This window comes from Lepidochelys kempii, chromosome 10 (assembly GCF_965140285.1).
Source record: "Lepidochelys kempii isolate rLepKem1 chromosome 10, rLepKem1.hap1, whole genome shotgun sequence".
NCBI lineage: Eukaryota > Metazoa > Chordata > Testudines > Cheloniidae > Lepidochelys > Lepidochelys kempii.
The window spans coordinates 56,448,034-56,475,729 of NC_136389.1; the positions used below are offsets into that span (position 1 = coordinate 56,448,034).

The 27,696-nt window shown below is 39.4% G+C and overlaps 2 protein-coding genes across 2 annotated transcripts in view; both read left to right on the forward strand.

Annotated features, from left to right (window-relative positions):
• MAPDA (N6-Methyl-AMP deaminase) overlaps positions 1-27,696 on the forward strand; it is a 103,805-nt gene that overhangs the window by 5,649 nt on the left and 70,460 nt on the right. The gene's annotated exons all lie outside the window — the stretch shown is intronic.
• Positions 128-27,509, forward strand: TARS3 (threonyl-tRNA synthetase 3). Its single transcript, XM_073303703.2, has 19 exons — positions 128-484; positions 2,466-2,558; positions 7,490-7,680; positions 8,311-8,434; positions 9,731-9,852; positions 11,312-11,429; positions 11,885-11,949; positions 13,936-14,014; positions 15,470-15,616; positions 17,419-17,517; positions 18,001-18,167; positions 18,814-18,976; positions 19,729-19,866; positions 21,175-21,252; positions 21,360-21,460; positions 22,749-22,853; positions 24,546-24,618; positions 25,147-25,261; positions 25,656-27,509. The coding sequence occupies exons 1-19, from the start codon at positions 230-232 to the stop codon at positions 25,802-25,804; spliced, it is 2,382 nt and encodes a 793-aa protein (XP_073159804.1). The 5' UTR covers positions 128-229; the 3' UTR covers positions 25,805-27,509.

Here is a 27,696-nt window from a genome sequence, read left to right on the forward strand (position 1 = left end):
ATTTATGGTCGGCCCCAACCATGGAAAGCCCGAGACTCAGCCGAGGTCTCTAAAGGCAGGATTGTGCGGGGCACGGGTGCAGTGTTCTCCTGTGCACCTGGCAGAGACGAGCCCCAGGAGCTGCTGCAGACCCACCCCAGCAGGGCCCGGGGAGGAGGAGGGAGCTGATCTGAGGGAGGTCCCGAAGCTCCCAGCGCCGCAGCGCGGATCCGGGGCAGGCCGGGAGAAGATGGCAGCCGCCGCAGAAGCCATCGCCTTGCGCCTGGCTCGGCAGGAGGAGGAGATCCGCTGGTTAACAGCCGAGATCGGCCGCCTGAAGGAGCAGGAGCCGGGGCGCAGCCCAGCAAGCAGCAGCCCGGAGCTGCACTGGCTGAGGGCGGAGAACGAGAAGCTGCGCTACCGGCTCCTGCACCTTCGGCGCAGCCTGACAGCTGAGCTGGGCCGCGGGGAGCAGCGGGAGCCGGGCCCCGCAGGAGGCGGCAAGGTAGCGCGCGAGGAGGGAGAGGAAGACGCCGAGCCTGCCCTGGGTGCCGGGCAGGGGCCTGCCCGGCACGCGGAGCGTGGAACCGATGGGGCTGGGGGGCCGCGGCAGCCCGTGGGGCTGGGCTGGGCTGGCCTGGAGGCCGAGGGGCGGGGCAGCCCGTGGGGCGGGCGGCCTTGCGGGCGGCCATCTGTACTGGGCGGCCTGTCAGCTGTGGGGGCTTAGTGACATGAACACCAGCAACTATCACTCAAGCTCCCAAGACGCTCTAAAATTTCTCTTGTTTTAATTTGGGTCACTTTAAGGTCCCCCCCAAGCGATCACCTTTTTCTTCTGACAAGTGCTGAAACGTTGGCGTGGCCATTATGTGGAGGTGGAGAGTAGCTCCCTGAGCCTGCATTGAACATGGGTTGGAGCCAGGAACTTATTCCTTTTTTTGTTTTTGTTTTGTTTTAAATGAACTAGTATTTGCTTAGTGTTTGTGGTTTGGTCTGTGCTTTGAAAACGTGAGGTGCTATACTGGTGCTAATTATCATGGTTCAGCAAACTAGTGTGGTGCCTTGCTGGATTAGGGCAAACTGTCTGCTAGTCAATCCAGGTAGAATTGGGGTTATTTGGTAGGTTAGAGGAACATGCTAGAAGAAGTGGAAGGTGTTGATACAAGCTGTATCCATAAGGAGAGTTTACCTGCCTTTTGTTCAGGTTCACAACTTGTATGTCCTATTGGCTGTCCTACATGATTCTACATCCTCAGGTAGCAGTATTTGCCAATTATTGGTGATACCGGAGTTAGTGACTCCTTTAGAATAAGAACCTTGCCATAGTGATTCACATTTCTGTGATTTTGAGACCAAGTTATTGCAATATGTTCCTCATGCACTTATCCTTTACAATCACTCAAACTTCAGCAGGGACAGACTGTAGCAATCCTTTTGTGTTGTTGCAGAGAGCAGATTACACAGGAGCTCAAATAGCTGTACTAGCTCTCAATGAATTTCTAGATGGAATTGAAATATAGAGCCTTAAATAGGTTACAGCCTAGTTACCTCATTGATGTCCTTCTCTCTTTATGATTAAGTGATCAAATTCGGTGTCCAGAGGCCTCAGCTACATCAGAGCTTTGCTGGCCAAACATGTAGTGATAGACTACGCTCAGTCCCAAAAAGTTTACAGTCTAAAAAGAAAAGGAGGACTTGTGGCACCTTCGAGACTAACAAATTTATTTGAGCATAAGCTTTCGTGAGCTACAGCTCACTTTGCATCCGATGAAGTGAGCTGTAGCTCATGAAAGCTTATGCTCAAATAAATTTGTTAGTCTCTAAGGTGCCACAAGTACTCCTTTCCTTTTTGCGAATACAGACTAACACAGCTGCTACTCTGAAACCAGTCTAAAAAGAGTTTACAGTCTAAACTAGAGGGTGGGATGGAAAAATAGATGCAGGGAGGTGAAATGCATCTTAGCAAGTCAGTAGCAGAACTGGAAATAAAACCCTTGTCCTGAGTAAAAGTCCATTACCTTATATTCTGGACCACAGTACCTGTCTATAGTCACTTTGTTTTCAGCGTGGTCTGAGTGTGAGACTGGTTTCTTTTGTTTTCTCACCAAAGCCTGATTTTGTTGCTCTTCAGGCTTTTTTGTTCTCTAGTCTTTTTGCAGGGAGGATTTTGTTGATATGTTGTAGCAGTGAGAAAATTCCAGAGGATTTGGAAAGTTTCTATCTCTTGGACACTGGGCCGGTTATTTTCCTGGACCTGTGGACATGCACCCAGAACATTGTATAGATAGGCACTTTTTTAATTTATGTGTTACAAAATGTCTTTCAATTTCTTCTGATAGGATACACCCCATGACTTCTTTAGCCCATCATCAGACTATGTCCCATTTCTGAATATTCTTTCATTACTGTATATCTATCTAAATTACGTGCCTGCTATGGAATGTCCCAGTAACCATAGTAGTATAACTTTTTTTTTTTTTTAAAAGAATACCTCCAATGCAGGCCTGACTGGTGCCCAAAATAAGAAGAAAAAGGAGAAGAAAAAAGAAAATGAAGTTGTGAATGGGCTTAGGAATGAGGTAAGCAGATATTTTATAGTGCACAAAAGAAGAGTCTTTGCTAGGTTCAGAGCTGGTCCTCCCCTTTGTCACACCTTCTGCCTCATAAGTAAGGCTGCGAGTCTGTCACGGATTCTGTGACCTACATGACTTCTGCAGCGGCTGAGCCAGGCAGCCCCTGGGCCAGCAGCAGTTTGAGTATGTAGGAGGGGGCTCAGGGCTAGGGACAGTGGATTGAGGGGTTCAGGGGGTGCTTACCTTGAGGTGAGGGGCTCCCATCGGCATGGCCTTGCAGCTCCTAGGTGGAGGGTCCAGGGGACTCAGTGCGCCCATACCCTCAGGCCCCACCCCCGCAGCTCCCATTGGCTGCAGTTCCCAGGCAATGGGAGCTGTATAGCTGGCACTTGTGGCCGGAGCAGCGTGCAGAGCCCCCTGGCACCTTCGCAGCCTAGGAGCTGCAGGGACATGCAGAGCCAGGTAGGACGCCTGCCAACCCCACCAACCATCCCCTCCAGCATCAGTGGGGGTCCCGGACCACATTCCCCAGCACCTGCAGTGCCCCTCGACTGCACCCCCCCCCACCCGAGTACCTGTGGTCCCTGCTCAAGTTTTAGTTAGGGGTATATAGTAAAAGTCATGGACAGGTCACGGGCCGTGAATTTTTGTTTACTGCCCATGACCTGTCCGTCCGCCTTTACTAAAAATACCTGTGACTAAAATGTAGCCTTACTCATAAGGTATTCAGGGTCTCTGACAGATTTTGCTAATTTGTGTAACATAATTAGGGGTGGGAGGGATGTTTGATATTAGGGAGATGTGGGAACATTCTAGCAACTGGCTAAGACTTGCACACATTCTTAATTTTACACACTCACCCTCCCCTGGACTAATGCAATAAGCGCTGAATTGCGTAGTATAGATATTTTCAAAATGTATAGAAAGCCCACATTCGCTTGCAGCATGCGTCCCCACTACCGTGGCACCGCATTACCATTGATCCTCTCCTCCCCCTCCGACTACTATTCTAGAAAATTCTTTGACCTATATAAGCGGCTGCGTCAGGCGTGCCCAGCGCAGTGTCTACAGTGTTTGTAATCTTTGTTGTGTGTACTCGACTGAAATAGCATAACAAGCCCGTGGCTTTACGTTTGAATTCAATCTTATGATACCCCCTTTTAATTTTAAAATATGGATCGGTTCGTTATTAAGATAAGAAAAGGAGCAGACAAACTGAATTATAATGAATGTGCTGATAGTAGTGCAAATACCTCGGACTCCTCGGTTAAGAACTTACATGAAGATAATGCCACCACCAGTTCCAGTGCGTGCAATAAACTGAGTAGTGACCAACAGAAACAGACTTTGTCTCTTAGTTCAGGTCACTGTAGTTCCTATTTAAAGCCATCAAACATTCCATCTGATGACCTGGTCTGTGATATTCCAAAAAATAGATTAGAACGCCGGTCTCGATTATCTAGAGGTCCTTATCAGCCTAGATTGAGCATGTTTCCTAGAAGTAAAATAGGGAATATACAAAGAAGTTTTCAGTCCGATTGGTATGAAAAGTATAGGTGATTAAAATATAGCCCATCAAAGGACGCAGCATTTTGCTTTTACTGCCATTTCTTCTCCTCTAATGATGCAGCAAACAAAGGTCACACTGATCCAGCATTTATTGATAAGGGATTCAGAAACTGGCATAGGGCTAATGAATATTTTTAAAACCACCAACTGTCAAAATCTCATGTGTTGAGCTGTTCTTCATGGTCCAGTTTTAATAAAGGGAAACCTATGGATGTATTGTTGGACGAGGGCAAGCAGGCTTATCTGTCTAAACGAGAAGAAGAACGGTGCCATAACCAAAGTGTAATGGAGCGACCGATTGACATTGTTCTGTGTTTGTTTGGCGAAAGGTGGGAGACCATTCAGGGGTCACAATGAAAAAGCTGACAGTGTTGAGAGAGGTTTATTTCTAAATCTTGTCAGTATGTTCCAGAAATATGATCCCGTAATGGCAAAGCATGTGCAACAATCTCCTCGAAATGCTACCTGAGTAATCGCATCCAAAATGATTTAATTGTGGCCTTGCACAACGTTGTGCAACAAAAGATTGTGTCTTCACTCAATGGAAAAATGGTCTCCATAATTGCCGACGACACTACTGACTGTGGACACCATGAACAGATGTCCATTGTGGTGCGGTATTTTGACAATGAAAAACATAGTCCAGTTGAACATTTTGTGTCTGTTCAGAGACTATTAACAGTTGATGCTCAGTTTATTTTTGACCAGTTAAATGACGTCCTTGGCATTCTTAAAATTGACTGGTCATCAGTGATGTCTGTCTGTTTTGATGGTGCATCTACTGTGTCTGGATGTACTGCGGGAGTTCAAATGGAATGTAAAGAAAGAAACAGTGAAATACTCTATGTACACTGCTATGTGCATTGTTTGAACCTCGTCCTAGTAGATGCATGCACTTCAAGTAAACAAAACAGAACTGTCTTTGATTTTTTTGGTGTTATTCAGACTCTTTATGCCTTCATGGAGGGGAGTCCTGTGCAACATGCAGTAATGGAGAAGATTTCACAAGAAGTAGGATCCCAGTTGAAGACTTTGAAGTCACTATCAAACACAAGATGAGCATGGAGAGCAGAAGCAGTGGCTGCTGTAAAACAAAACTACTCCATGATTTTACAAGCTTTACAAGAGATTATCGAAACAACTCGCCTTGCTGACTCTAAAATAAAAGCCAGGGGCCTTATCCATGAACTAAATTCATTAAAGTTCATCTTTTCCCCTTCTCATGATGCACCCTATTCTCTAGATGGTGGTAAAAGTGAGTAAGGCTCTTCAAGCTCCAGATCTCAACTTACTTACTGCAGTGACAGGGGTGAAAAGCTTGTGTAACTCTTTGGCTGCAATGAGAAGTGGCCCAGAATATTTTCAATCTATTTTCAATGACAGTGTGAAAATGTGGGTAAAGAATGATATATCGATTCTTCTAGTTAAGAAGAGAAAAATGTCCATTCGTATTGATGACGCATTTGAGTCCCAGCATCACTTTGATACAAAAGAGGAGCAGGAGAGAATAACTTCATTTTACCCACTCCTAGACTCAATGATTACCGGAATTGACCAGCAATTTGAACAGGAGACTTGTAAAATTGTGGCTGCAATGGGAAAACTGCTGAGCTCAGACATTGGCAAGGACGATATGAAAATCACTGCCAACAAATTTTAAAGTGTCCATGGATGAGTTGGAAGCTGAAGTCGCATTGCTTTGGGGTTGTGATGAATCTGTTCCTAAAGGTAGCACTACAAACACCACCAGAGAGTGGCTTGATTGGCTAAAGGAATTGGATCGGTCTTCCATGTTCCAGACCTTTTACAAATCTATTCAATGCTTTGCAGTCTTACCTGTTACAAGCTGTTCATATGAAAGAGCCTTTTAAAAACTAGCACGTGTAAAAAAACAAACTAAGAAGTACAATGTCCTGACAGCGCCTCAGCTCACTCATGATTTTGTACATTGAACAAGAATTGGCTTCATCAGTTAATTACAATGATGTGATTGAGGAATTTAAGTCCATAACACCTGGTGAGCAATGTCTCATTCTCTAGGACAGGAAGATGAAGAAACCTTAATCTGGTTTGGTCAATTTCGGTTAGCTCATTATCTGGTTAAAGACAAAGATCATAAAAATTGACTGTATCTTTGTATGTATGCCTGGTTATCACTACAGCAAAAATTTGGTATTTTGTGTCTCATTTTTTAAGTTTGTATTTTTAAAGTAAAGTTTAGTTGTTAATTTAAAAAAAAAAAGGTTAGTTAAATTTTAGTTTCTTTAGTTTGTTTGATGAATAAAAATAATGTCCTTTATGATTGAGTATTCAATAAATGTTCGCCTTTTAAAAAAAAAAAAATCCCTGGGTGCACACCCTAATGAAATGTGCTGCGCACGCCTATGCTGGGAATGGGGAACTGCGGCCAGTGGGAGCTTCGGGGCTGGTACCCACAGGCAAGGGCCGCGCATGGTGGATCCACCTGCCCCACCCCACGCCCTGGAGCCACTGCCGGACATGCTGGTCATTTCCGGGAGAAGCGTGGGGCCAGGACAGGCAAGGAGCTTGCCTTAGCCCCTCTGCGTGCCACTGCCACCCCAGAGCCGCTCAAGGTAAGTGGCCCCGAACCCCTCCTGCACCCCACACCCATCAACCCCCTGCCCTGAGCCTCCAACCCACTGCCCTAAGACCCCGCTGCACCCCAACCCCCTGCCCTGAGCCCCTTCCTGCACACTGCACCCCCTCCCACACCCCATACTCCCTCCCGCATCCAACCCCCTGCCCCGGCCCTGCATACAATTTCCCCACCTAGATGTGGCCCTTGGGCCAAAAAGTTTGCTCACTCCTGCACTAGTTCCGTTGAATTCAGTAGTACTGCTTACAGTGTATAAAGTTAACAATGTGCAAAGCTGTTATTTTCAAGATAAGGGTTGACATGCATATTCTTGTCAATATTGTCCAAGAGTCAGAAAGGTTTCATCAGCTAAAAATGTGACAAGAGGATTTCAGCAGCTATGAGTGATACCATGGGGGAGTGGTATATGGTAAGCAAGAATACAGGGAAATGCTTAGTGGGCACCTCCCACCCACCCCCCACCTCCACCGAGTAGCCCTGGTGAGGGTTGGATTTTAGAATATTTCAATATTAATCTTTGTAACAATCTTGAAAATGGCCATGATAGTAGTTATAATCTGACACGTTGGGGGCTGAAAGTGTTTATGAATGTACGTATGTATTTATTTATATTTCAGAAGCACCTGGAGACACTAACAGAGATCAGAGCCTTATTGTGCTAGATGTTGTATAAACACATAGTAAATTAACCTCCCCTGTTTGTGTTCTCTTTTAAAAATAGTTTTGTGACCGCTGTGTGTGATTCTTACAGCTGCAGTGTGAGCCAAGCTTCATAGAAGACAGGCTGAAGCTTTATGAAACACTGAAAAAAGAGCATGATGCCTTGCTTGCTTACAGAGCAGCCAACCAGAGCAAGCCTATCAAAGTGATTCTGACTGATGGTAAAGTAATTGAAGGGGAATCTTGGAAAATGACACCATATCAGTTGGCTGCAGGAATTAGGTAAACTGCAGGTGTAAACATGTTTTAATAGATTGTGGTTTTGTTTATTTTTTCCCTCCCCCCCCGTTTGGAGCTAGTTGATGATATAGGGTCACTGAGTGGATGATTGACTTTTTTTTTTTAAATATTTGCTTTGCCTTGCTTTCATTGTGGAAGCACTGATACAGGTCTTGGACTTAATGCAGAAATCACTCGGTGTGGTTCTTTGGCCTTTGTTATACAGGTTATTAGACAAGATGATCAAAATGGTTTCTAGTTTTAAAATCCAATGAAACTGTCAGCAATTAACTCTGATACTTGAAATTTAATCCTAAGTAACGATAGAATATGGGATTATTATTCAGTAAGCAGAGTTCCCATCCTCCCTTAACCTCCAAATCCTTCCTTCAGGAGAGAGTAAGTCATCACAGGGTTTACAGTCTGTAACTCAAAAGTGAACCGAGTTTGAAAATGTTTTAAAAGTCTGTGGAGGCCAAAGGGCCAGATTTTGAAGGTTATTCAGGTGCCTAAAAATGCAGATAAGTGCCTAGTAGGATTTTCGGGAATGCCTGGGCACCTAAATCCCTTTTAAAAATCTGGCCATGTACAATATGCCTTTGATACTCATGTTATATTACTTTTATTCATTAGTCGAGGACTAGCTGATAATGCAGTAATAGCCAAAGTGAATGGTGAATTGTGGGATCTGGATCGTCCATTGGAGGGAGATTGTTCACTGGAGCTGCTTACTTTTGATAACGAAGAAGCTCAGGCAGTAAGTAAACGGTCTCTTGATTTTACTTGATTAAAGAAACTAATATCTTGAAAAGAAATCTCCCTTTTATTATCTTGATTTTCTTTTGTAATAAAAATCCTGAACATCAGTAGTCCTCAGTATAGTTCAATATATTGTATACAACAAAATTATTGTTAAATGATTAGTCAAGTGACAAATAATTTTGACTTGACTAGGTATATTTGATGTATATTATATATCTGCAATTTCAAAAGGGAATTTATGGATAGACACACATTGTTTGGACTCCTTTCTTTCTCCCTCTTTTAGCTAATGTATAGAAGTTGACTGAAAACAAAACAAAAACTACCTAGATTTGTATGTTAAGTTAAAAGCAGTTTGGTGTTTTAAAAATGTCTCTAATATATGTTGTGGATGAAGCATCTAAGGGTTTTGACCCTGGGAAAACAGTGGTAGTTAAGGTTGCTCAACATCTCAAAAGATCAAGTCCTAAATGTGTTAACATGTGGGGCATCTTAGACTTTATACAGAAATCTCATCCTGATGCAGAATTTGACCTATGAATAACATATGTCTGCCTGCGTCTGCAACACTTCAGTAACTTCAGGCATGTGTGTATCTCACTCAGTGGAACTATGCGTGTGCATAAAGTTATGTGCCTAAGTTACTGTGGGCTAGGAGCTAAATGCCCCAATTCTGCAAAGATTTAAGAATGTGCTTAACCTTATGCACTGTGAATAGTCTCCTTGATTACCATATGGGACTAATCACAGTGCATAAAGGTAAGTCTGTGAATAAGTCTTTGTAGGATTGAAGCCTAAATTCAGAGTAGTTCAAAAGCTAAAAAACTTGTCATTGTGTAAGTGTCTCGATCAAATGTCCTCAGATAATGTGCACAATGGCATTTATAATAGTCAGACTGCTGTGTATGTGATCATTATTTGGGTATAAATTAAAGTTTAGGTGGCCAGAAATCAGCCTATTTATAAATGAACAAAACACAAAAAGATAGTTGTGGCTGAATCACACCAGAGGTCTAATCACTAAGCAAACTAGAATAAAACAGGGCCACAATGATACAGCTACCATCACGTTGAACCAGCATTCATCAGATACAATTATTTGAATTTACATTAATCATCTAACACAGTAGAAATAAAGACAGAAACAGCATTTCCTGCTTACGATTTAAATACCGTGGCTTCATCTCTCCACTTCTCTTTGATAGAAATGCCTGGCTTTTTAAAAAATTATGTAACACCACGAAGTCATTGTCCTGTGACCTGCTTTTCTGACTTCATCATTCATTTATAGGTTTACTGGCATTCAAGTGCTCACATCCTTGGAGAGGCCATGGAAAGTTATTATGGAGGCTGTTTGTGCTATGGGCCACCTATTGAGAATGGATTTTATTATGATATGTACCTAGAAGACAGGTAAAATGTCACAGATGTCTGTAAACATTTTGCTTTTGACTTCAGTACTTAAGGCTTAGTTATACTGAATCAGGTTTTTACCTCCATATTAAAAAGAAAGTAAAGTGGATCAATTTTTTGATTTAAACCTGACAGGTTAGTCTTCTCTTCATGGCAATTTTTGGAAGAAATCATTATTCCTATCAGACTCCTCCTCAAGACTTAGTTACTGAATGTTTTGTGAAGAAAGTAGAACTTTGGGATAAAACTTTCTAAGGTGTCTAAGTGACTTAGGAGCATAAGTACCATTTTCAGAAGTGATAGACACTTGAGAGCCTAAGTTTTCAATGACTTTCAATTAAACTTTGTCTCTTATGTCATTTTTGAAAATGGGACTTCTGATCCCAAGTTACTTAGGTGTTTACCCTTTGTGTAATCATGTTTACAGTTATATACTTCTGTCTGCTTTCTATCTCTCTGGTGTGTATATATAGCCAGGCAAAACCGAGAACCTGAAATTGCCTAAAAGGATGTCTTTTCAGCTGACTTGGGCCACATGTAGCTTTTCAGTGCTGGCCCATGTGTTGCTAAAAGTCAATAGTAAAGAAGAATTTTTTTTTTTTTTGCTTATGCCTTTTCTACTCCCTTAAATATAAAGTTGGCCTAAATGTTTTTTCTCCTTGTTTTGTTTAACCTTGGAAATGTCATGAATATCAAGTTGTCTTCCTTGTTTTTTCCTGAAGTGTCTCTAAAAGTTGGAAGAACTGAACTGTCTGTTTTCTCAATCCTCATCTGAAGGGGGGATAGCATTGAATCTTTTGTACAGAAAACTCTTCTTCCATTTTGACAGGAGTTTGAGTTGAGCGATTTTTTTTTTAAAGCCTGACTAAGCGTCAGGTGCTTAGGTCTCTTGGTGCTGAGAAATTGTAGTGTAGATATTTGGGCTCTGGGACCCTGTGAGGGGGGAGTGTCTCAGAGTTTGGGCTCCAGCTGAGCACGAACATCTACACAGCAATTTTTTGGCACTACAGCCTGAGCCAGCTGACCCACGCCAGCCATGGTGCTTTTTATTCCCATGTAGACATATCCTAATGCACTCAGGTGCTGTGGAGATGGGATCAGTAAAAAAAAGAAAAAGGACAATTATATAACGGTATATATTCTTTTGAGGCCCCAATCCTGCAAACACTTATGCATGTGTTTAACTACTGCAGCGAGTAGCCCCATTGATTTCAATGGGATGTCTAACAATAATAAAGTTTAAGCCTCTACCTAAGTGTTCGCAGGACTGCGGGCTGAATGCATAGTTGTATTAAACTAAAGGAACAGTTGTAGTGATTAAATCAAAGGAGTCCATTCTCCTTACAAAAAAATGAAGTAAATGAATATGGTTCCTTACGGCATTTGAGGGTAATAAATTGTCCTAGTAAACTTTTTTGTTATTAAAAGTATAGTAACTTTTCTCCAATTTTTTGTTTAGAGGTATATCTAGTACAGAATTCCCTACATTGGAGAACACTTGTAAAAATATCATAAAAGAGAAGCAGCCTTTTGAAAGACTAGAAGTCAGTAAGGAGATCCTACTAGATATGTTTAAGGTAATTCTTTGGAGCTACTATAAGACTTGGAGAAATGAGCATGTAACAATGATTTTTAAAATAGAATTTTAATTCATTTGGATACTATTATGATTTACTACTTTATCCATCTGTACAATGGGTATTAATTACCAGTTTCTTGGTAGTATTATGTTTTTAATATTTTGTAAAAGCACTTTGAGGTACTTGATGGAAAGACGCTACACATAATCAGCATACATCCAGACAGATTAGCTATATCTGATTGTCCTGTCTTCCCTGTATGTTTTATAACGCTGTGTTCTTCCAGAAGGAATGTCAGGCTTTCTCTGCTATGTGTGATTATGTCACTCTTTAGTAGTTTTAGTGCCTTCTAATGACATAAATGAGTGCTACCATTATACCAGAATGTCATTGTAGTAGTTTGTTAATAAAATTCTAGTTCCAGATGTGTGTTTTTTTCCTCCCCCATATAGTACAATAAGTTCAAATGTCGTATCCTGAATGAGAAAGTTAACACGCCGACTACCACAGTATACAGGTAAAAATATACAAGAATCATACATTATTTCATTGCTTAAATAACTATACACTGTACTTTTATAATTGGACAGCAGGAATTTGGGAAGACTTCATCTAAATTGAAGGAAGAAATTATTTCCCCTAAATTTATTAAACTAGCACCCCAGACTTCGTGAAGCTTCCCTTTTTTTAACTAGGGCTCTGATCCTACAGATACTTGTGCACATACTTAACTTTAAGCACATGAATAGTCCCACTGAAGTCAATGCTTAAAGTTAAGCACATCTGCAGGATTGAGGCCTAGATTTGCAATTTGTATTTGTGCATAATTGCATCTTGTCTTCAGGGGGATGACACATGTCTCAAAATTACCCCCTGTCTTCAATGGTAGACAAGGGGAGCAAATCCACTCTTGTAATAATTGCCTCCCATCTGAGGGAGAAGAATAAAAGAAATGGTCACAAGTGGAATTTGAACCCACTAGCAGTAATGTTAACTGCTAGCATGGTGTTGGATGTGAATCCTGTCTAGCTGGGGTTGTGGAAAGCAAAGCTGGCTGGAAAATGCAAAAACTTCTTTTGTCAATTTTGTTGAGATGAAAACTTCCTTACCTGCTTTGGTGGGAGAGTGTACAGGCCACAGAATGTCCTAGATCAGTGGCTCTCAACCAAGGGTGAAAGTAAGTCGACTGACCTACCGGTACGCTGGGGCCAGCTCTGGCCCCCGGAAGGGGCAGGGCCTAGGGCAGAAGGGGCGGGGTTGAGTGGGTCAGAGCCAGCCCCAGCCCATCCTGTAAGATAAGTGCACCCCCCACCGGGGTAGCAGCAGCAGACCGGGGCTCCGGGGGCTATTTAAAGGACCCAGGGCTCCCCTCTTCTACTGCCCCGGCCCTTTAAATAGCCACCGGAGCCCTTGGGAAGTGGCGGGGCTCCAGTGGCTATTTAAAGGACCGGGGCGGCAGAGGCAGCTGGAGCCCCGGCCCTTTAAATAGCCCCCAGAGCCCCCCCACCCTAGGGCTCTGGGAGCTGTTTAAAGGGCCTGGGGCTCCCCTGCTTCTATCGCCCCAGCCCTTTAAAAAGCCCCTGGAGTTGCTGCGGCGGGGCTCTGGCAGCTATTTAAAGGGCTGAGGCGGTAGAAGTAGGGGAGCCCTGGGCCCTTAAATAGCCGCCGGAGCCCTGCAGCCGCTACCCCAAGAGCTCCAGCAGTGGGGCCCTTTAAATTGCCCCCTGGGGAAGCCGGGCTGCCACAGTATGGTGCACCTGCTCTTGTCGGTATGCCGTACCGGGGTGTACTGGCTTACTTTCACTTCTTCTCTCAACCTTTCCAGACTATTGTACCCCTTTCAGCAGTCTGATTGGTCTTGCATACCCCCAAGTTTCACCTCACTTAAAAACTACTTGCTTACAAAATCAGACATAAAAATACAAGTCTCACAGCACACTATTACTGAGAAATTGCTTACTTTCTCATTTTTACCATATAATTGTAAAAATATAAATATTATACTATACACTAAAATGTAAGTACATAGAGCAGTATAAACAAGTGATTGTACGAAATTTTAGTTTGTACTGACTTTGCTGGTGCTTTTTAGGTAGCCTGTTGTAAAACTAGGCAAATATCTAGATGAGTTGATGTACCCTCTGGAAGATCACTGCGTACCCCTAGGGGTACGTGTACCCCAGGTTTAAACCACTGTCTTAGATGGCATCATTAGGTAGTTGAGGGTAGGTGCTGAGTATTGCCCAAGAGTCAGCTTCCTATGACTCAAGCGGGAAGCACTTTGCAGTACTGGCTCCTAGTATATTTCTGACACTAGACCTCATGCTGCACAATTGCATGTAAAACACACCTCATAAATTTCTGACCATTTATGTATAATTATTGTATTAGTAGATGTGTGCTAGTCACCATACCTTTTCTTGTACATTATTACTGACTATATTTTAAAGTGTTGTAAAATTTTAGGAATAAAAAGGTTTGTGTCTGAATTATTTTGTTGTAGGTGTGGTCCATTGATTGATCTCTGCAGGGGCCCACATGTGAGACACACTGGAAAAATTAAAGCCTTAAAGATTTTTAAGGTAAAGAGTAGAAATTGATAAGCTTTCAAAGCTAACTAGAGCAGGGGCAAGATTGAATTATACTGATGTGTGTATTAGAGGGTTTTTGTTTTTGTTCCTCCCTCCTCCCCGAAATGCCATAGACTGGGGTCTATTGTCTTGATTGTCGCATCATTGAAGCCATCCTTAACTTTTGTCCCTGTGCGCACCCCAAATAAAATTGCTGATTACCATACTTCTGCCCCCCCAAAATTAACTGACTCTTGTCTATCCTGATTGCACTCAGCTCTGTAGTGATGTAAATGAACAGGATCAACTCATTTTTATAGATTATTAGTGTAGCCATTTGTTTGCAAAGTAAGGGAACATCCATGTTTATTGGCACAAAAAATAATGTTTTGCTGTTTTCTTTATTTTTAGATCCCATTAACTTGGCCAGCTGCTAACACATGTGCATCTCAAGACCACCTCTGGTCTGCTACCACATGTTGTTCCCACACCCTCTGTCAAGCCCCCAGTGGGCACACTGAGATTGTCTCCCTTCTACACCAAAAGATCCCTGTAGAGTGGGTGACCACAAGACCTATAATTATATTTTTTCCAAACCTGGAATGCTTACCCTGGGTAGCTTGAAGGGGACTGTAAATCATGTGTAACCTGTAGGAAAAAATCAGTGACAAGCATCTGTTTATATCTTTTTATGTTTTCAAGGCTTTCTTTTCAAGGAAGCAGTCTAGAAACTTATTTTTGTAAATGAAAACTGAGAATCCTTCATTTTTTCCAGGCCCCTGAAAGTCTGGGGCTTACATGACTGCTAATGTTGTCTTAGTTTTCTGTACCTGAAAGTTCTGCTTCTTTAAAGTGACATTCTGCACAAAAGAACCAGAATTAACTTGTGCAGATGCTTGTGGTAATTAGGTAATATAAATTACTGGCAACCATTAATTGGTTAATTTGGTTGGGCGGTCAGAGTCCTTGATCTCCTTTGAACATTCAGCATCCTTTTGTTCAGTTAACTTTGTGCTTGAGATCTGTGGTGCTGTTGTATTTAAATATTCAGATTAAGTGTTCAATCCTCAAAACAGTATCAGTATTTGAGTGTGAAAATGAGTTATTTTTACGTTTTCTTCTGTTTTCTACTGTCTTACTGCATCATGTTTTGAAGTTGCGGCATGTTGCTTTACATTCATCTGTAATGTAATGACATGATGCAAGTTAAAATAACATGGCCAAGTACAACAAATACATGATTAGAACAATTATTTATTTTTATGCATGCTGTGTTACTATCCCAACAAAAAAGCCGTTCATACATTTAACTGCAAGTATCTTTGTCTTTTAAACCAATATTGGATGACTTGACAATTCTTTTCCCAAGCAGCAGTCAGATAATCGGATTGCATTAGCATTTATTCTTCTCCTGCAGCTGTGTTTGTATAATACTGTTTTTAAAAAATGTTCGTTTTTTAACATCAGAATTCTTCTACATATTGGGAGGGAAAGGCTGACATGGAAACATTGCAGAGAATCTATGGAATATCCTTCCCTGATAACAAAATGATGAAGGAATGGGAAAAATTCCAAGAGGAAGCCAGAAATCGGGATCATAGGAAAATTGGAAAGGTAGGTACTGTTGATATGTTTATTACTCTTAAAGGATGTTGTTCTGGTGATGATCCAAAATATATTTTTTTCTCCCAAAAAGACCCTCTGAAAACTGAGTACTATTAGCCATCCCCAAATGACGGCTAGAAGTAGTTGGGTGACCCATTAACAAAACTAAGAGACTGACTTTGCCATTGCAGATATTATGCATGCTTCATTGTAAAAACGTAGGAATCAGAGATGACTACTAGTCAGGCCAGATAGTCCATCCCTCTATTCCATATGGGTTGTCTAATGGTGATTTTCTTCCACTGCTTCCCTTATAACTATTCCATGGTCTAATGGGTCTTGTTGTTTTTTGTTTCCTGATATTCATCTTAAATCTTCCTTTGCTTAATTTAATCCTGTTACTCCTATTTATACTCCCTTGGACCACCCTAAATAATTGTTCTTTCTCCTTGGTGTTCAAACCCTCCTCGGTCCCCTCCCCACATGCCCACCTATGGTTGCCTGCTAGGTAGGCTATACATACATAATTATTTTAATCTCCGAAATCATTCCTTCTCTTGCCATATCATCCCTCCAGTTTTCTGTTGCCTGCTTTCTTTCTGAATCAGCATGGGATTAAAACTGACAAGAGTCCTGTTCTCTGAATCTCCCAGATGACAGATTAATTTCCTTATATCTAAAATATAAATCAGAAAATAAAGTGTGAAGCAAGTATTTGATGACTTAGATGCACATATGTGCTACAAATAATTGAACTCATTAAGATATTAAACTGAAACTTGTTTACTGAGAAGTATACACGCACTGAGTCTCCATAAGTCCTATTTATGCCTATATATACCTTGTCCAAGCTGACTCTCTCCTCTCTTGTTTGTACTCTAATCTTGCCTAAATTCTAGCCTGTAAACTCAAGGCGCAGACCTGACTAGCTATGTGAGGAACCTACTACACTAGTCAGAATTGTACAGATAATAAATGTGATCTGTGTTTGATCACATTTCATATTAGGATTCCATTTATAAAGTTTTCAAGGGGTTAATAAAAGATCAGTAGATGTCGTATATATGTTCCAGGCATGAGTCCTATGTATGTTACAGATGGTTATAAGCATATCAGTAGAAGTTGTTATAACTATATAAGCCACATATTGACTTGTTGGACTCTATAACAATAAAGTAACCATGCATTACAACATCTTGGTCACTTATTAAGCCTTTATAAACTGAACCTTAATATGAAGTATGATCTTTTGTTCAATATGTATTTACATTTGTTTCTTTCCCGGTTAAAAATGGATGAACTGGTGTAACATGATAAATAGGATATTAACAGAGGTTCTCTAAAGAAAAATGTACAGTACTAGATTCCCCACTCCTATGCCCAAATTCTTAGTACAGGATTTTGACAAAGTTTCTACTTGCCCAAAATCCTGAGCTATTAAACCATCTCACTTGTGAGTGTTGTGTGCCTGCCAAATGACTTCTTTCCTGCACTAGTGGGTAGGAGTGTTGTACCCACTGGTGAAACTGTTTTAAGGGCTCAGAATTTTGAGGAAATGTGAGATTAGTCAGTCACATGTTTGGAGATGGATCTCTAGTGTCACATGCCTTCCGAAAATCAGAATTACTGGTAAATTATTTTCTCAACATTTTTAGTCTTGTTCTTTTCTGTAGTTCTTATTGCTGCATTCTAAAAATGTCATTCACTGTCTCTAACAAGGAGTCTTAACACTCTCAATTTAAAAATAGTGATTGAACTGGAAAAACCATTCATACAAGTGGGCTTACTGAATTCTACATTTATTTGTACAGGAGCAAGAACTTTTCTTCTTCCATGATCTGAGTCCAGGAAGCTGTTTTTTCCTCCCCAAAGGTGCCTTTCTTTATAATACACTAATGGATTTCATACGAGTAAGTGGGCATGTCTTTAAAATTTGTAATCAACATAATTAAACATCTTTCCTTTCTCTTGAAGATGTTGCTTTTTTTCAGACTGGCCTTAGCTCAAATGACACATTTTTGAGGTCCCTTCCAGCCCTACATTTCTATGATTCTTATTGATCCAACTATTGCATTAAGCCTCTCCCACACAAAAAAATGTGTGCCCTGTGTATATATTTGTGTACAGATATACGGAAACTTTAGTGAGGTTGTGTGGGGTAACTGCAGGAAGAATTTGACCTTAATTTTTTTTTCTAATTATTAAATCACAATACATTTATAACTTGATCTTAGTCATCTAATCCTTACACATGTGAGTGATCCCATTAACTTCAATAAAGATCTGTTGTAAGTAAGGCTTGCAGGATCAGGCCTTTACTGTATGTAAAACACACTCTGTAACTTTTTTTTTTTTTTTTGGGCTGCATCACCTTTTTTGGATTTATTTTCTAGGAGGAATATCACAGGCGTAATTTTACTGAAGTAGTATCACCTAACATCTACAACACTAAACTCTGGGAAGCATCAGGTCACTTGCAGCACTACAGTGAAAACATGTTCTCATTTGATGTTGAGAAGGAAACGTTTGCCCTTAAGCCCATGAACTGTCCAGGACATTGGTTTGTATTATCTTTCCTATTTTCCTACTTGTGAAGATAGTGTTTTGAGGCTCAGGGAGATTAATATAGTAATACACTGAAGTTAATATATAGTAAAACCTATACAGTAGACAACCCTTATAGGGCAATCAGCTGTCCTCAGTGCCTGTCCCAAGGTAACTTTAGAGAGCTTGCGTACAGTTCTGCTCCTGTTTATTAAATACATGTTTAGGGGAAGAAAAGATATAATTTGCATCTCTCTTTCGTTTTTTGCAGTTTGTTTAAAATTTACATTTGATAGGGATGGGATGATCTCATGGCTAGAAAGTAGGACAGGGTGCTGGAAACCACTGAGTTCTAACTTCAGCTCCAGCAGGGACTTGTTTCTGTGGTCTTTGTCAAGTTACATTTTGCTGTGGCTGATTTTCACCATCTGTTTCATGGTGGCTATACTTGCCTACCCTTCAGGGGTGTGGAGAGAATTCATTGGTATATTCTTGCAAAGTGTTATGTAACTTATAACATATTTATCTTGTTTTTTCTTTGGGCTAAAATTATTTAGTTCAAAATATCTTGGGCCTTGTGGAAGAATATTAGCATGTTAAAAAAATCCAAAGAATGTTGGGTATAAGTTTTCCTGCCTAAATATACTTTATGTCTCTTCTAGCTTGATGTTCGCTCATCGCCCGCGCTCATGGAGGGAAATGCCTATTAGATTTGCAGACTTTGGGGTTCTTCATAGAAATGAACTCTCAGGGACTTTGAGTGGTTTGACTCGAGTCAGGCGTTTTCAACAGGATGATGCACACATCTTTTGCACAATGGAACAGGTGAAGAACTTTTTAGCCTTTATCTTCTCTTGGCATGTTATTGTGTAGCTTAAGTGCAACATTTGTGGCTTTTATTTCATCCCTATTGTTAGGTTGCTTCCTTCTAATTCACCTGGGATTCAGTATGTCTTAGCTTTCAAAATAATTGCTTAAGTCAGTACCCTATCATGCTTAGTGTCGACATCAGAAATTGCCAACAGCATAATGCCCTGATGTTTTATTAAGTTTTCCTTTTATGGCATAAATGTTGTTTATTTGCAAAGAAGAACAATAAGCATTTGAGATGTTACTGACTGGGTTGTTGAGTAGGCCTACCTGGAGTTGTATATCTACAGGAAAAAATCCTATACGGGATCTTACTTTTACATATCTTGACACAAGGATATTGAAGCAAGAATGACAGAGTCCTAAGAGATCAAATAACCAGGCAAAAAGTGATATATCTTGAAAAGTGGTATACTAATGAAAAAAGTGGTATATCATGGCGATGTTCTCCACTTAACTATGTTGAGTAGTATCTTATTCCATGAGTGATCCCAAAGATTTCAATGGGGAGTAAATTAATACACTGTGTGAGAGAGAGTGGTAGAACCTGGCCTCAAAATCCCAGGCCTATGAAACATACTTCTGATTCTGAAAAAATAAAGCAAGCCTAATTACAGTGATAAAACAATAGTAATGATCAACCAAGTTCTCCGTGGCAGCATTTTGATGTTCTGTTTGTCAGTTGCTTTGTGTTGCTTAAATTTCAGATTGAGGAAGAAATGAAAGGCTGTCTGAATTTTTTGAAGTCAGTTTACGCAGTGTTTGGTTTTACTTTGCAAATGCACCTTTCTACAAGACCTGAAAACTTCCTAGGAGAAGTAGAGATCTGGGACCATGCAGAAAAGGTAACGCAGGAAGGTACTTAATACTTCCATTCACATAAATGTAATGCATTTTAATAGGGTTAAATGTATCCATCTCAGAACAAAGAATGTAGGATAGGGGACTCTTTCCTGGGAAGCACTGACTCTGAAAAAGATTTGGAGGTCATGGTGAATAATCAGCTGAATATGAACTCCCAAAAGAGCTAATGTCATCGTGGGATGCATAAACAGAGGAATCTCAAGTAGGAGTAGAGAGGTTGTTTTGCCTCTATCTTTAGCACTGGTGTGACTAGTGCTGGGATACTGTGTCCAGTGTGGTTCCCACAATTCAAGAAAGATAATAGAAAAATTGGAGAGTGTTCAGAGAAGAGCCACAAGAACATTTAAAGGATTAGAAAACATGCTTTAGAGCAGTGGTGGGCCACCTGCAACCCGTGGGATCTCAAGAAGCTCAATCTGTTTAGTTTGAAGAGGAGGTTAAGGAGTGACTTGGTTACAGTCTTCAAGTATCTACATGGGGAAAACATTAAAGAACGTGTTCTTCAATCTAGCAGAGAAAGGTATAACATGATCCAATGGCTGAAAGTTGAAGCTAGATAAATTCAGGCTGGAAATAAGGCACAATATTTTTTAAAGTGAGTAATTAACCATTGAAAGAACTTATGAAGGGTCATAGTGGATTTTCCACTGCCAATTTTGAAATCAGGATTTGATGTTTTTCTAAAATATATGCTCTGAGAATTATTTTGGCGGAAGTTCTATGGCCTGTGTTATACAGGAGGTCAGACTAGATGATCACAATGGTCCTGTCTGGCCTTGGAATCTGTGACACATAAAACTGTCTAATGTCCAGTCTTGCAAACCTTCAGTCATGCTGAAGTCAGTGAGATTATTTACACGAATAGGAGGGGTTTTTTTAGGGCTGGGCTCTAAAATCTGTACTTGATAGATATGCTTGCTGAGACATGTGAAGCACTGACCAAACAAATCTCTTGATTCATATAGTTTCTTGTACATTCCCATAGCTTGAACTGACTTTCGACCAGAAATTTATTTTTGTTGATCTCCACTTACTCTATAGCCACAAAAGCCAGGATTTAAAGTAATTATGTTTTTTTAAGCTGTATTAGTTCAAAACTCTTTATATTGCTAAGATATTTGAGTCAGTCCTACCCATTTTCTTACTTTGTGTGACTTAATCTTTGAAGTACAGTTCTTTTCCCTCACCTTCCCCTTCGTGGGAGGCTTTGGCAGGACTGTGTTAAAAGAAATACAATTTTTAAAAAAACTGTAATGTTTAAACTTCATCTTTATGATTTTTATAATTAGCAATTACAAAACAGTTTGAATGACTTTGGAGAGCCATGGAAGTTGAATCCAGGAGATGGAGCGTTTTATGGTCCTAAGGTTAGTAAATCAGTGCAGTTCTGCAATGAAGCTCTAATGCACTTTGTGGGTGCATAATAGAGTAACCAAAAAAACAGCATATAGTAACTGTGGCATTTCCTTTGCAGATTGATATTAAAATCAAAGATGCTATTGGCAGGTACCATCAGTGTGCTACCATCCAACTTGACTTCCAGCTACCAATCAGATTTAACCTCACTTATGTGGGGTAAGTGCTTGAATTCTTAATTTGTCAACTACATGACAGATATTTTTAATGAGAGCTACAAACAGTGAAAGTAAAAAAACTGAGTTAAACAAAAGCAGTTTAATTATTTACTAGCCTCTGGATGAGCTGCTGACCTATCACTAAATGCCTAGGTGCACTAGCAGGGCAAGAGATCCCCAGCAGTGGAAATGAGTACTTGGACTGGGCCCTGAGCTGAGAATTTCCCCCTGATTTAGTAGTGTGTTCAACTGCTCAGTTTTATTGTAAATGTAAATGAGCAGAAAAAATTGATAACTTGTCTGTTTGGGCTGCTCTTCCTGAAGAGAACTGAGTGCATCTGACCTTAGGTAGCCTTTGAGGAAACTTATTTGGGACAGACACACTAATCAATCACTATGGTTTGATGCCTCCATGGAACACATTAAGTTTACACATTAAACTCTCAGCACCTTGCAGGATTGGGTTCTTGACACAGTCACAACTTTAAAGTAAAGATCAGATCAGCTGGGTTATCCTTGATGGAGGTGCATAAATCATACATGAACAATTCTTTTGGAAAAGGGAAATACCATTTTGGTTTCCAACTTGAGAGAAGAACACTTTCTTGTAGAATAAACAAATCTGTGACAGTCATGTTGTCCTTGAACAAGTACTTCCATTAGTTTTCTGTTTTGCCACATTTGATTGTGTGGTAATTTCTCTTCTCTGACTTTTTTTTTTAATAAAAAAAGTAGGATCTTTGTTTTGGATTTGATCTGCTCTTGCTGCTTATTTGTCATCTGAAGTCCCAATTTGTTTATTTTTTACAGCATGATAATCACCACAGAAACCAAAGGATTGAAGCTTCAGGTGGGAAATAAGCAGTAGGAACAGGGGAGATCCTAATGAAGATAATATTTTAATGTAAATGTCAGTAAAAATGAGTGGAAAGAAGTATATCAGAGATGAAAATATATAGATGTGGATCTGAGTCATAGAGTTGGAATCTGAATCCAAGTTCACAGTGGTTTACAAAAACAGGGTTTTCCTTTGTGCCCATTTCTCATTATATGTAGGCAGGATTATTTCAAACTGCTTTGACCATCAATTATTTCATGAATGTCAGTATGTCACAGTAAATTTGGAGTGAAAGCAGTTGGATTTCATGCAGTTAATAACTTGCTAATATTTAATCTTATACTTATATAAAAATCAAAGTAGAAGATGGAAAAATTGCAGTAAGCTTATATGTGTGCTGATTAAGATAAATGTCTTAATCTTCTTTCTGTCTGTCTTTCTTTCTTTGCAGTAAGGATAGTGATGATAAGAAAAGGCCAGTGATCATTCATAGAGCTGTTTTGGGTTCAGTGGAGAGAATGATAGCTATTCTAGCAGAAAATTATGGAGGAAAATGGTATGTGACACATGTACAGTACTAAGAAACAATTAGGAACATAGCTAGAAAATATAGAAACTTCCTAATAGCCAACACATCATAATGCAAAATATTTCACCAAGACTCTTAGCAAAGTAGTACAGGCAAAACAACCAAAAGGTGGAATGTCTCATTGAGGCCTGAGTGCCATAAAATCATTAATATAATGGTTCATATTTAAAATATTAAGACTACCGTATACAGTAGACACACTCAAACATGACATAATTGTAGACTAAGATAAAAGATCAGAAATTCAGTTTTACAAGATTATAATAAAACTAGTACAGTAAGACCATATTATAAATATGGCAGTTGAAACGTTCACAGAATACATTTTATTCAGCCTTCATTATTTAGCTTGCAGATTCATTTTTTATACTTATGACTGTTGTACATATATAGATCCATAAATTAAAGAGTCTTAACATAGTAAAAGCTGCTCCCTTATTCATGATTAATATCTGAAAGATAATTTCTTCATTAATTAGTGATAAAGTACCACCACTGAATGGAGGGGGGCAGAAAGGGAACAGATCTCACTCACGAACACACAGTCCACCTATTATTTTAAAAGTCTAAAAGAAATGAAAATGGATCATGTGTGAAAAATTAAAATGCAGTCTAGTTATGAAACCAAACGTGTAACTTGGAAAGGAACAGGAGATCAAAGTTGTGCATATATCTTCATGCCCTGGGGGTTTGTATCTGGAGCTCATTCAAGGGATTCTAGACTTTTATCTAAGCTAGTTGGTACTGAAGTCACAAGCAGAAGTGCAAAATCCCAGGGTGGTGGTGTCACTAGAATATTTCCTTCAGAGAACAATACCTACAAGTGATTTCCCTTTACACCGTAATATGAACGGACTCCAAAGCCACCTGAAAATGTTGATTATTGTACGGTAATGTTTTCTCTCTTTTTAACAACATTAACACGAAAGTAAATTTAAACTTAAACTAGTAACCTCTTTCCTTATTTTTTTTTCCTATTGTTCTAAGGAACAGCAGTGCATATAATATTCTGTAGTGTCTAAAGATCAATTAGCTACAACAGAGGTGGATTGAATTCATGACATTATTTTAGTTTTAACAGTAAATTTCATGGCTTCTGTTTATTTAACATAGATCCAAAATTATTCATTAATATATTATGTTCTAGGTCAGGGTTCTCAACCTTTTTCTTTCTGAGGCCCCGCCAACATGCTATTAAAAACGCCATGGCCCAGTTGTGCCACAACAACTGGTTTTTTGCATATGTAAGCCAGGGCTGGCCTTACGGGATAGCAAGCAGGGCAATTGCTCAGGCTTCGGCTTCAACCCCGGGTAGTGGGGCTTGGAGCCCTGGGCTTCAGTCCCATGCAGTGGGGCTTTGGCTTTCTGCACTGGGTCCTGGCGAGTCTAACACCAGCCCTGCTTGCCAGACCCCCTGAAACCTTCTCACAGCCCCCCAGAGGCCTCAGAAACTGTTGTTCTAGGTGAATTGAGCAAGATAAAGATCATGCCTTAGCCTAGATGTCTAATTTTCAAAAATATTTAATTTTAAAATTTATTGAGCTACTCTTAGGGCATATAAACACTGGCATGAATGGAAGGTGTGTGTTTTGTGTATGTGTATATACAATATATATATTTTTTTATATATATAAATTTTATTTTTGTTACATTTGCCAGGCCTTTCTGGCTCTCTCCTCGCCAAGTCATGGTTGTCCCTGTGGGGCCTACTTGTGAAAAATATGCTCAGCAGGTAAGAGTAAACTTCCTTTAAAAAATAGAAATAAATTTTATCAGCTATTGGATAACCTATAATTCCATCCTAGAACAGAAACATGTGTAACTCTTAGGAAATGTAGACATGCTTGGCAGAGATGAAAGCATTGTTGTTGTAGTCTTTATTACGTTCTAAAATGGTCATGAATCTAAGAGGGGGACATGTAATTCCTAACAAAAATAACATTATTTTGGTCTTTCTGTCTGCTTAGGCTTCAGTAATTCTCTAATTTAAGAAAAAATAATAGTCCTAGAGTAGCCATCTCGTATATTGTAATCAGTGTTTTATTATAAAGTTGTCTGTTAAGATAATAGAATAAATTTGTCCTAATCCTGCCAATACATAAGTTTGTGTAATTTTCTCAAGTGAATAGTCTCAATGCTTTCAATGGAACTCATTGCAAGAGCATATGTATGCATACTTAAATGCTTTGGAGGATCAGAGTCATGATCTCTGGTGAAGTATATATACTGTAATATTAATGAAACTTTAACTTTCTTTTAGGTTTGCCGTGAATTTTTTGAAGCAGGATTTATGGCTGATGTTGATCTAGATCACAGCTGCACATTAAACAAGAAAATAAGAAATGCACAGCTTGCACAGTATAATTTTATTTTAGGTAATTGTGTATTTAGGTTTCTGATCATTTTAAATGTTTTCTTTGTTAAAGTTTGGTTATAAACTTCAAATGCTAGTATGGAATTTGATTTTATTTTAAATTTCATAATGTAAACAGGAGATTAAGCAGACTTTAGCAAATTAGTTAAAGCAGGAGTTTCTTTTCACATATTTTTTTAAAAAAAAGATTAAAGGAAAAGGTGCGAGTGTAAAATAGTTTTATGTTTAAATGGTAGGGTATATCTTCTTTTAATGTGTGAAAGGACTAAGATACGGGGCTGGAGTGGTGACCAGCATTGGTCCCAGTGAATTTTTCTCTAGTAGTTATTTACTCTTCAAAAGTTACAAGCTTGCTGCATATCCATTAATGTCTTTCTGCAATATTTCTCTTGCAGTGGTTGGAGAAAAGGAAAAAGTGAATAATGCTGTCAATGTGCGAACAAGAGACAATAAGGTTCATGGAGAGATTTTGGTAACGTCTGCCATTGAAAAACTAAAGAAACTGAAGAAATCACATGCTTTATATGCAGAGGAAGAATTCTGAAATTGCTGCTAACTGGGAGCCATGTTAACTCTAAAGGAAGCCAATTATTTTTCCTCCTCTCTCGAATACGGTTGTGCTTATTTGCAAGGTCTTTGAATTGATGAACAAAAATGTAGCTGATGTGGGTGCTTTTGGGATAGTGTGAAGGACAGATGCAAATCTTGGACTCCTCTAGCAATCACATGAATCCATAGCAACTGGAAAATTCCAATTAGGAAAAAACCCTACACCTGTGCTACAAAATGTATTGTTTCTGCTATATATATAAAGCTGGGGCTCCATTACAGTGATCAAGAGAAAAAACACTGGAAAGTGTACTTGCTGCTACTGCTAAAACACTTAATCAGATAGTCAGAAGGTAGCTATGTAACTTACTTGTCTTGCATCAGAAACTTGGCAGCTTGTAGATGAAATTAAAATGCTCCTCATATATTTGTTTTGACCTCAGTTTTCTCAAATATTTTTGTTTGGGTCCTGCCTAGTTCCTACTGAACTAATGTCTACAGGCTACACACATGTTGGTAGTATTGTTGTAAGTCTCAGCAGCAAGGACAGGCACTGAATGGGCATTATGATTGAATAACCATTTATTTCAAAGGTGACCACCTAGAGAGAGGTTGAATTATACTGCCTAAGCAATGTAGGGAACATAGGTTGTTGGCTGTAGGGTTCTTGTTCTGTGAATACATGGAAAACCTCCATTTCCAGTGCTGTAAACTTGGCTCCTTTCACAAGTACTAAATTCACTTAGAAAAGACTTAAAAACAAAACAAAACCAAAAAAACCCCAAACCCATAGAATGCATTGTGGTGTTTCTGCTTTGTTTGGGATATGGGCATTAGAAAAAAATGTTGAAAAATCTGTTTCATGTAAATTTCTTTAATTATTTTATCTTTACAACAGAGTTTATTGGAAACATCAGCCTAGTTGTATGTTGAATCTAAATTTGTACTTTTAATTGCTCCATTTTGTAATTAGATTAAAAAGTTTACTCTTCCTGGCAATTGAATAAATCTTCACTAGAACAATCTGTTTAGAGATGTTTATTCTCTGTACAAGTCTAATGCTCTAATTTCATGTTTTTTTGTACAGTTGTTTCAGTAATGTGGCTTGTCTAATTTTTGTACAACTTGATATTAAATAGCACTAAACCAATTGTCTGAAACAATCTAAATTAGGTACACTGACTTACATAATTAGTTTCCTGACATCTTAAAAAATAAAGCAAAAAGTAGGATTTAATGTATAAGTATTTTACTTAAACAGAAAATTCAAAGTTAATAACCTTCTGTGTGATATTTGTGCACCTTTGAGTCTACTCTTTGGGCCCAGTCCTGGGAGTCCTTGAACATGCAAAATTGCCTATACTAATCTGGCCCTTGAAGAGCAGGACATAATTTCATCTGTATAGAAAGAGTCAGTGTCTTGGAGTAGCACAGGTGTATGACAGTGGTGTTGTGCTACAACTGGAGAAGAAGCAGCCGTAATGGAGTACAATATCACAAAAATACGTAATTAATTTTATAGCATTCAAAAATGTTCTGTTACAGACAGGAAGACATGATTTCTGTCCTGAAAAGCTTACAATCTAATTTCAGTATGATGCAATAAATACTTTTTTTTGTTAATTTAATCAAAGTATGTAATATTGACATTAGTCTAGCATGAAGCATAGTTTAAAACCTGTGGAATTTGCTGTGTTCAAATGGATGTTATAAAAATATTACTAAGCAAATATATAAAGTGGTATTTTGGAAATATTCATCTGTTACTAATGATGTCTACAGTAATGGTTTTCCTGCTGATCTGTGCAATGCCTTTATCTTCAGATCCTCTTTAAAGATGTATATTTTCTTCCTAATTTTTATTTCACTTCCTGTTCTATTAATGGA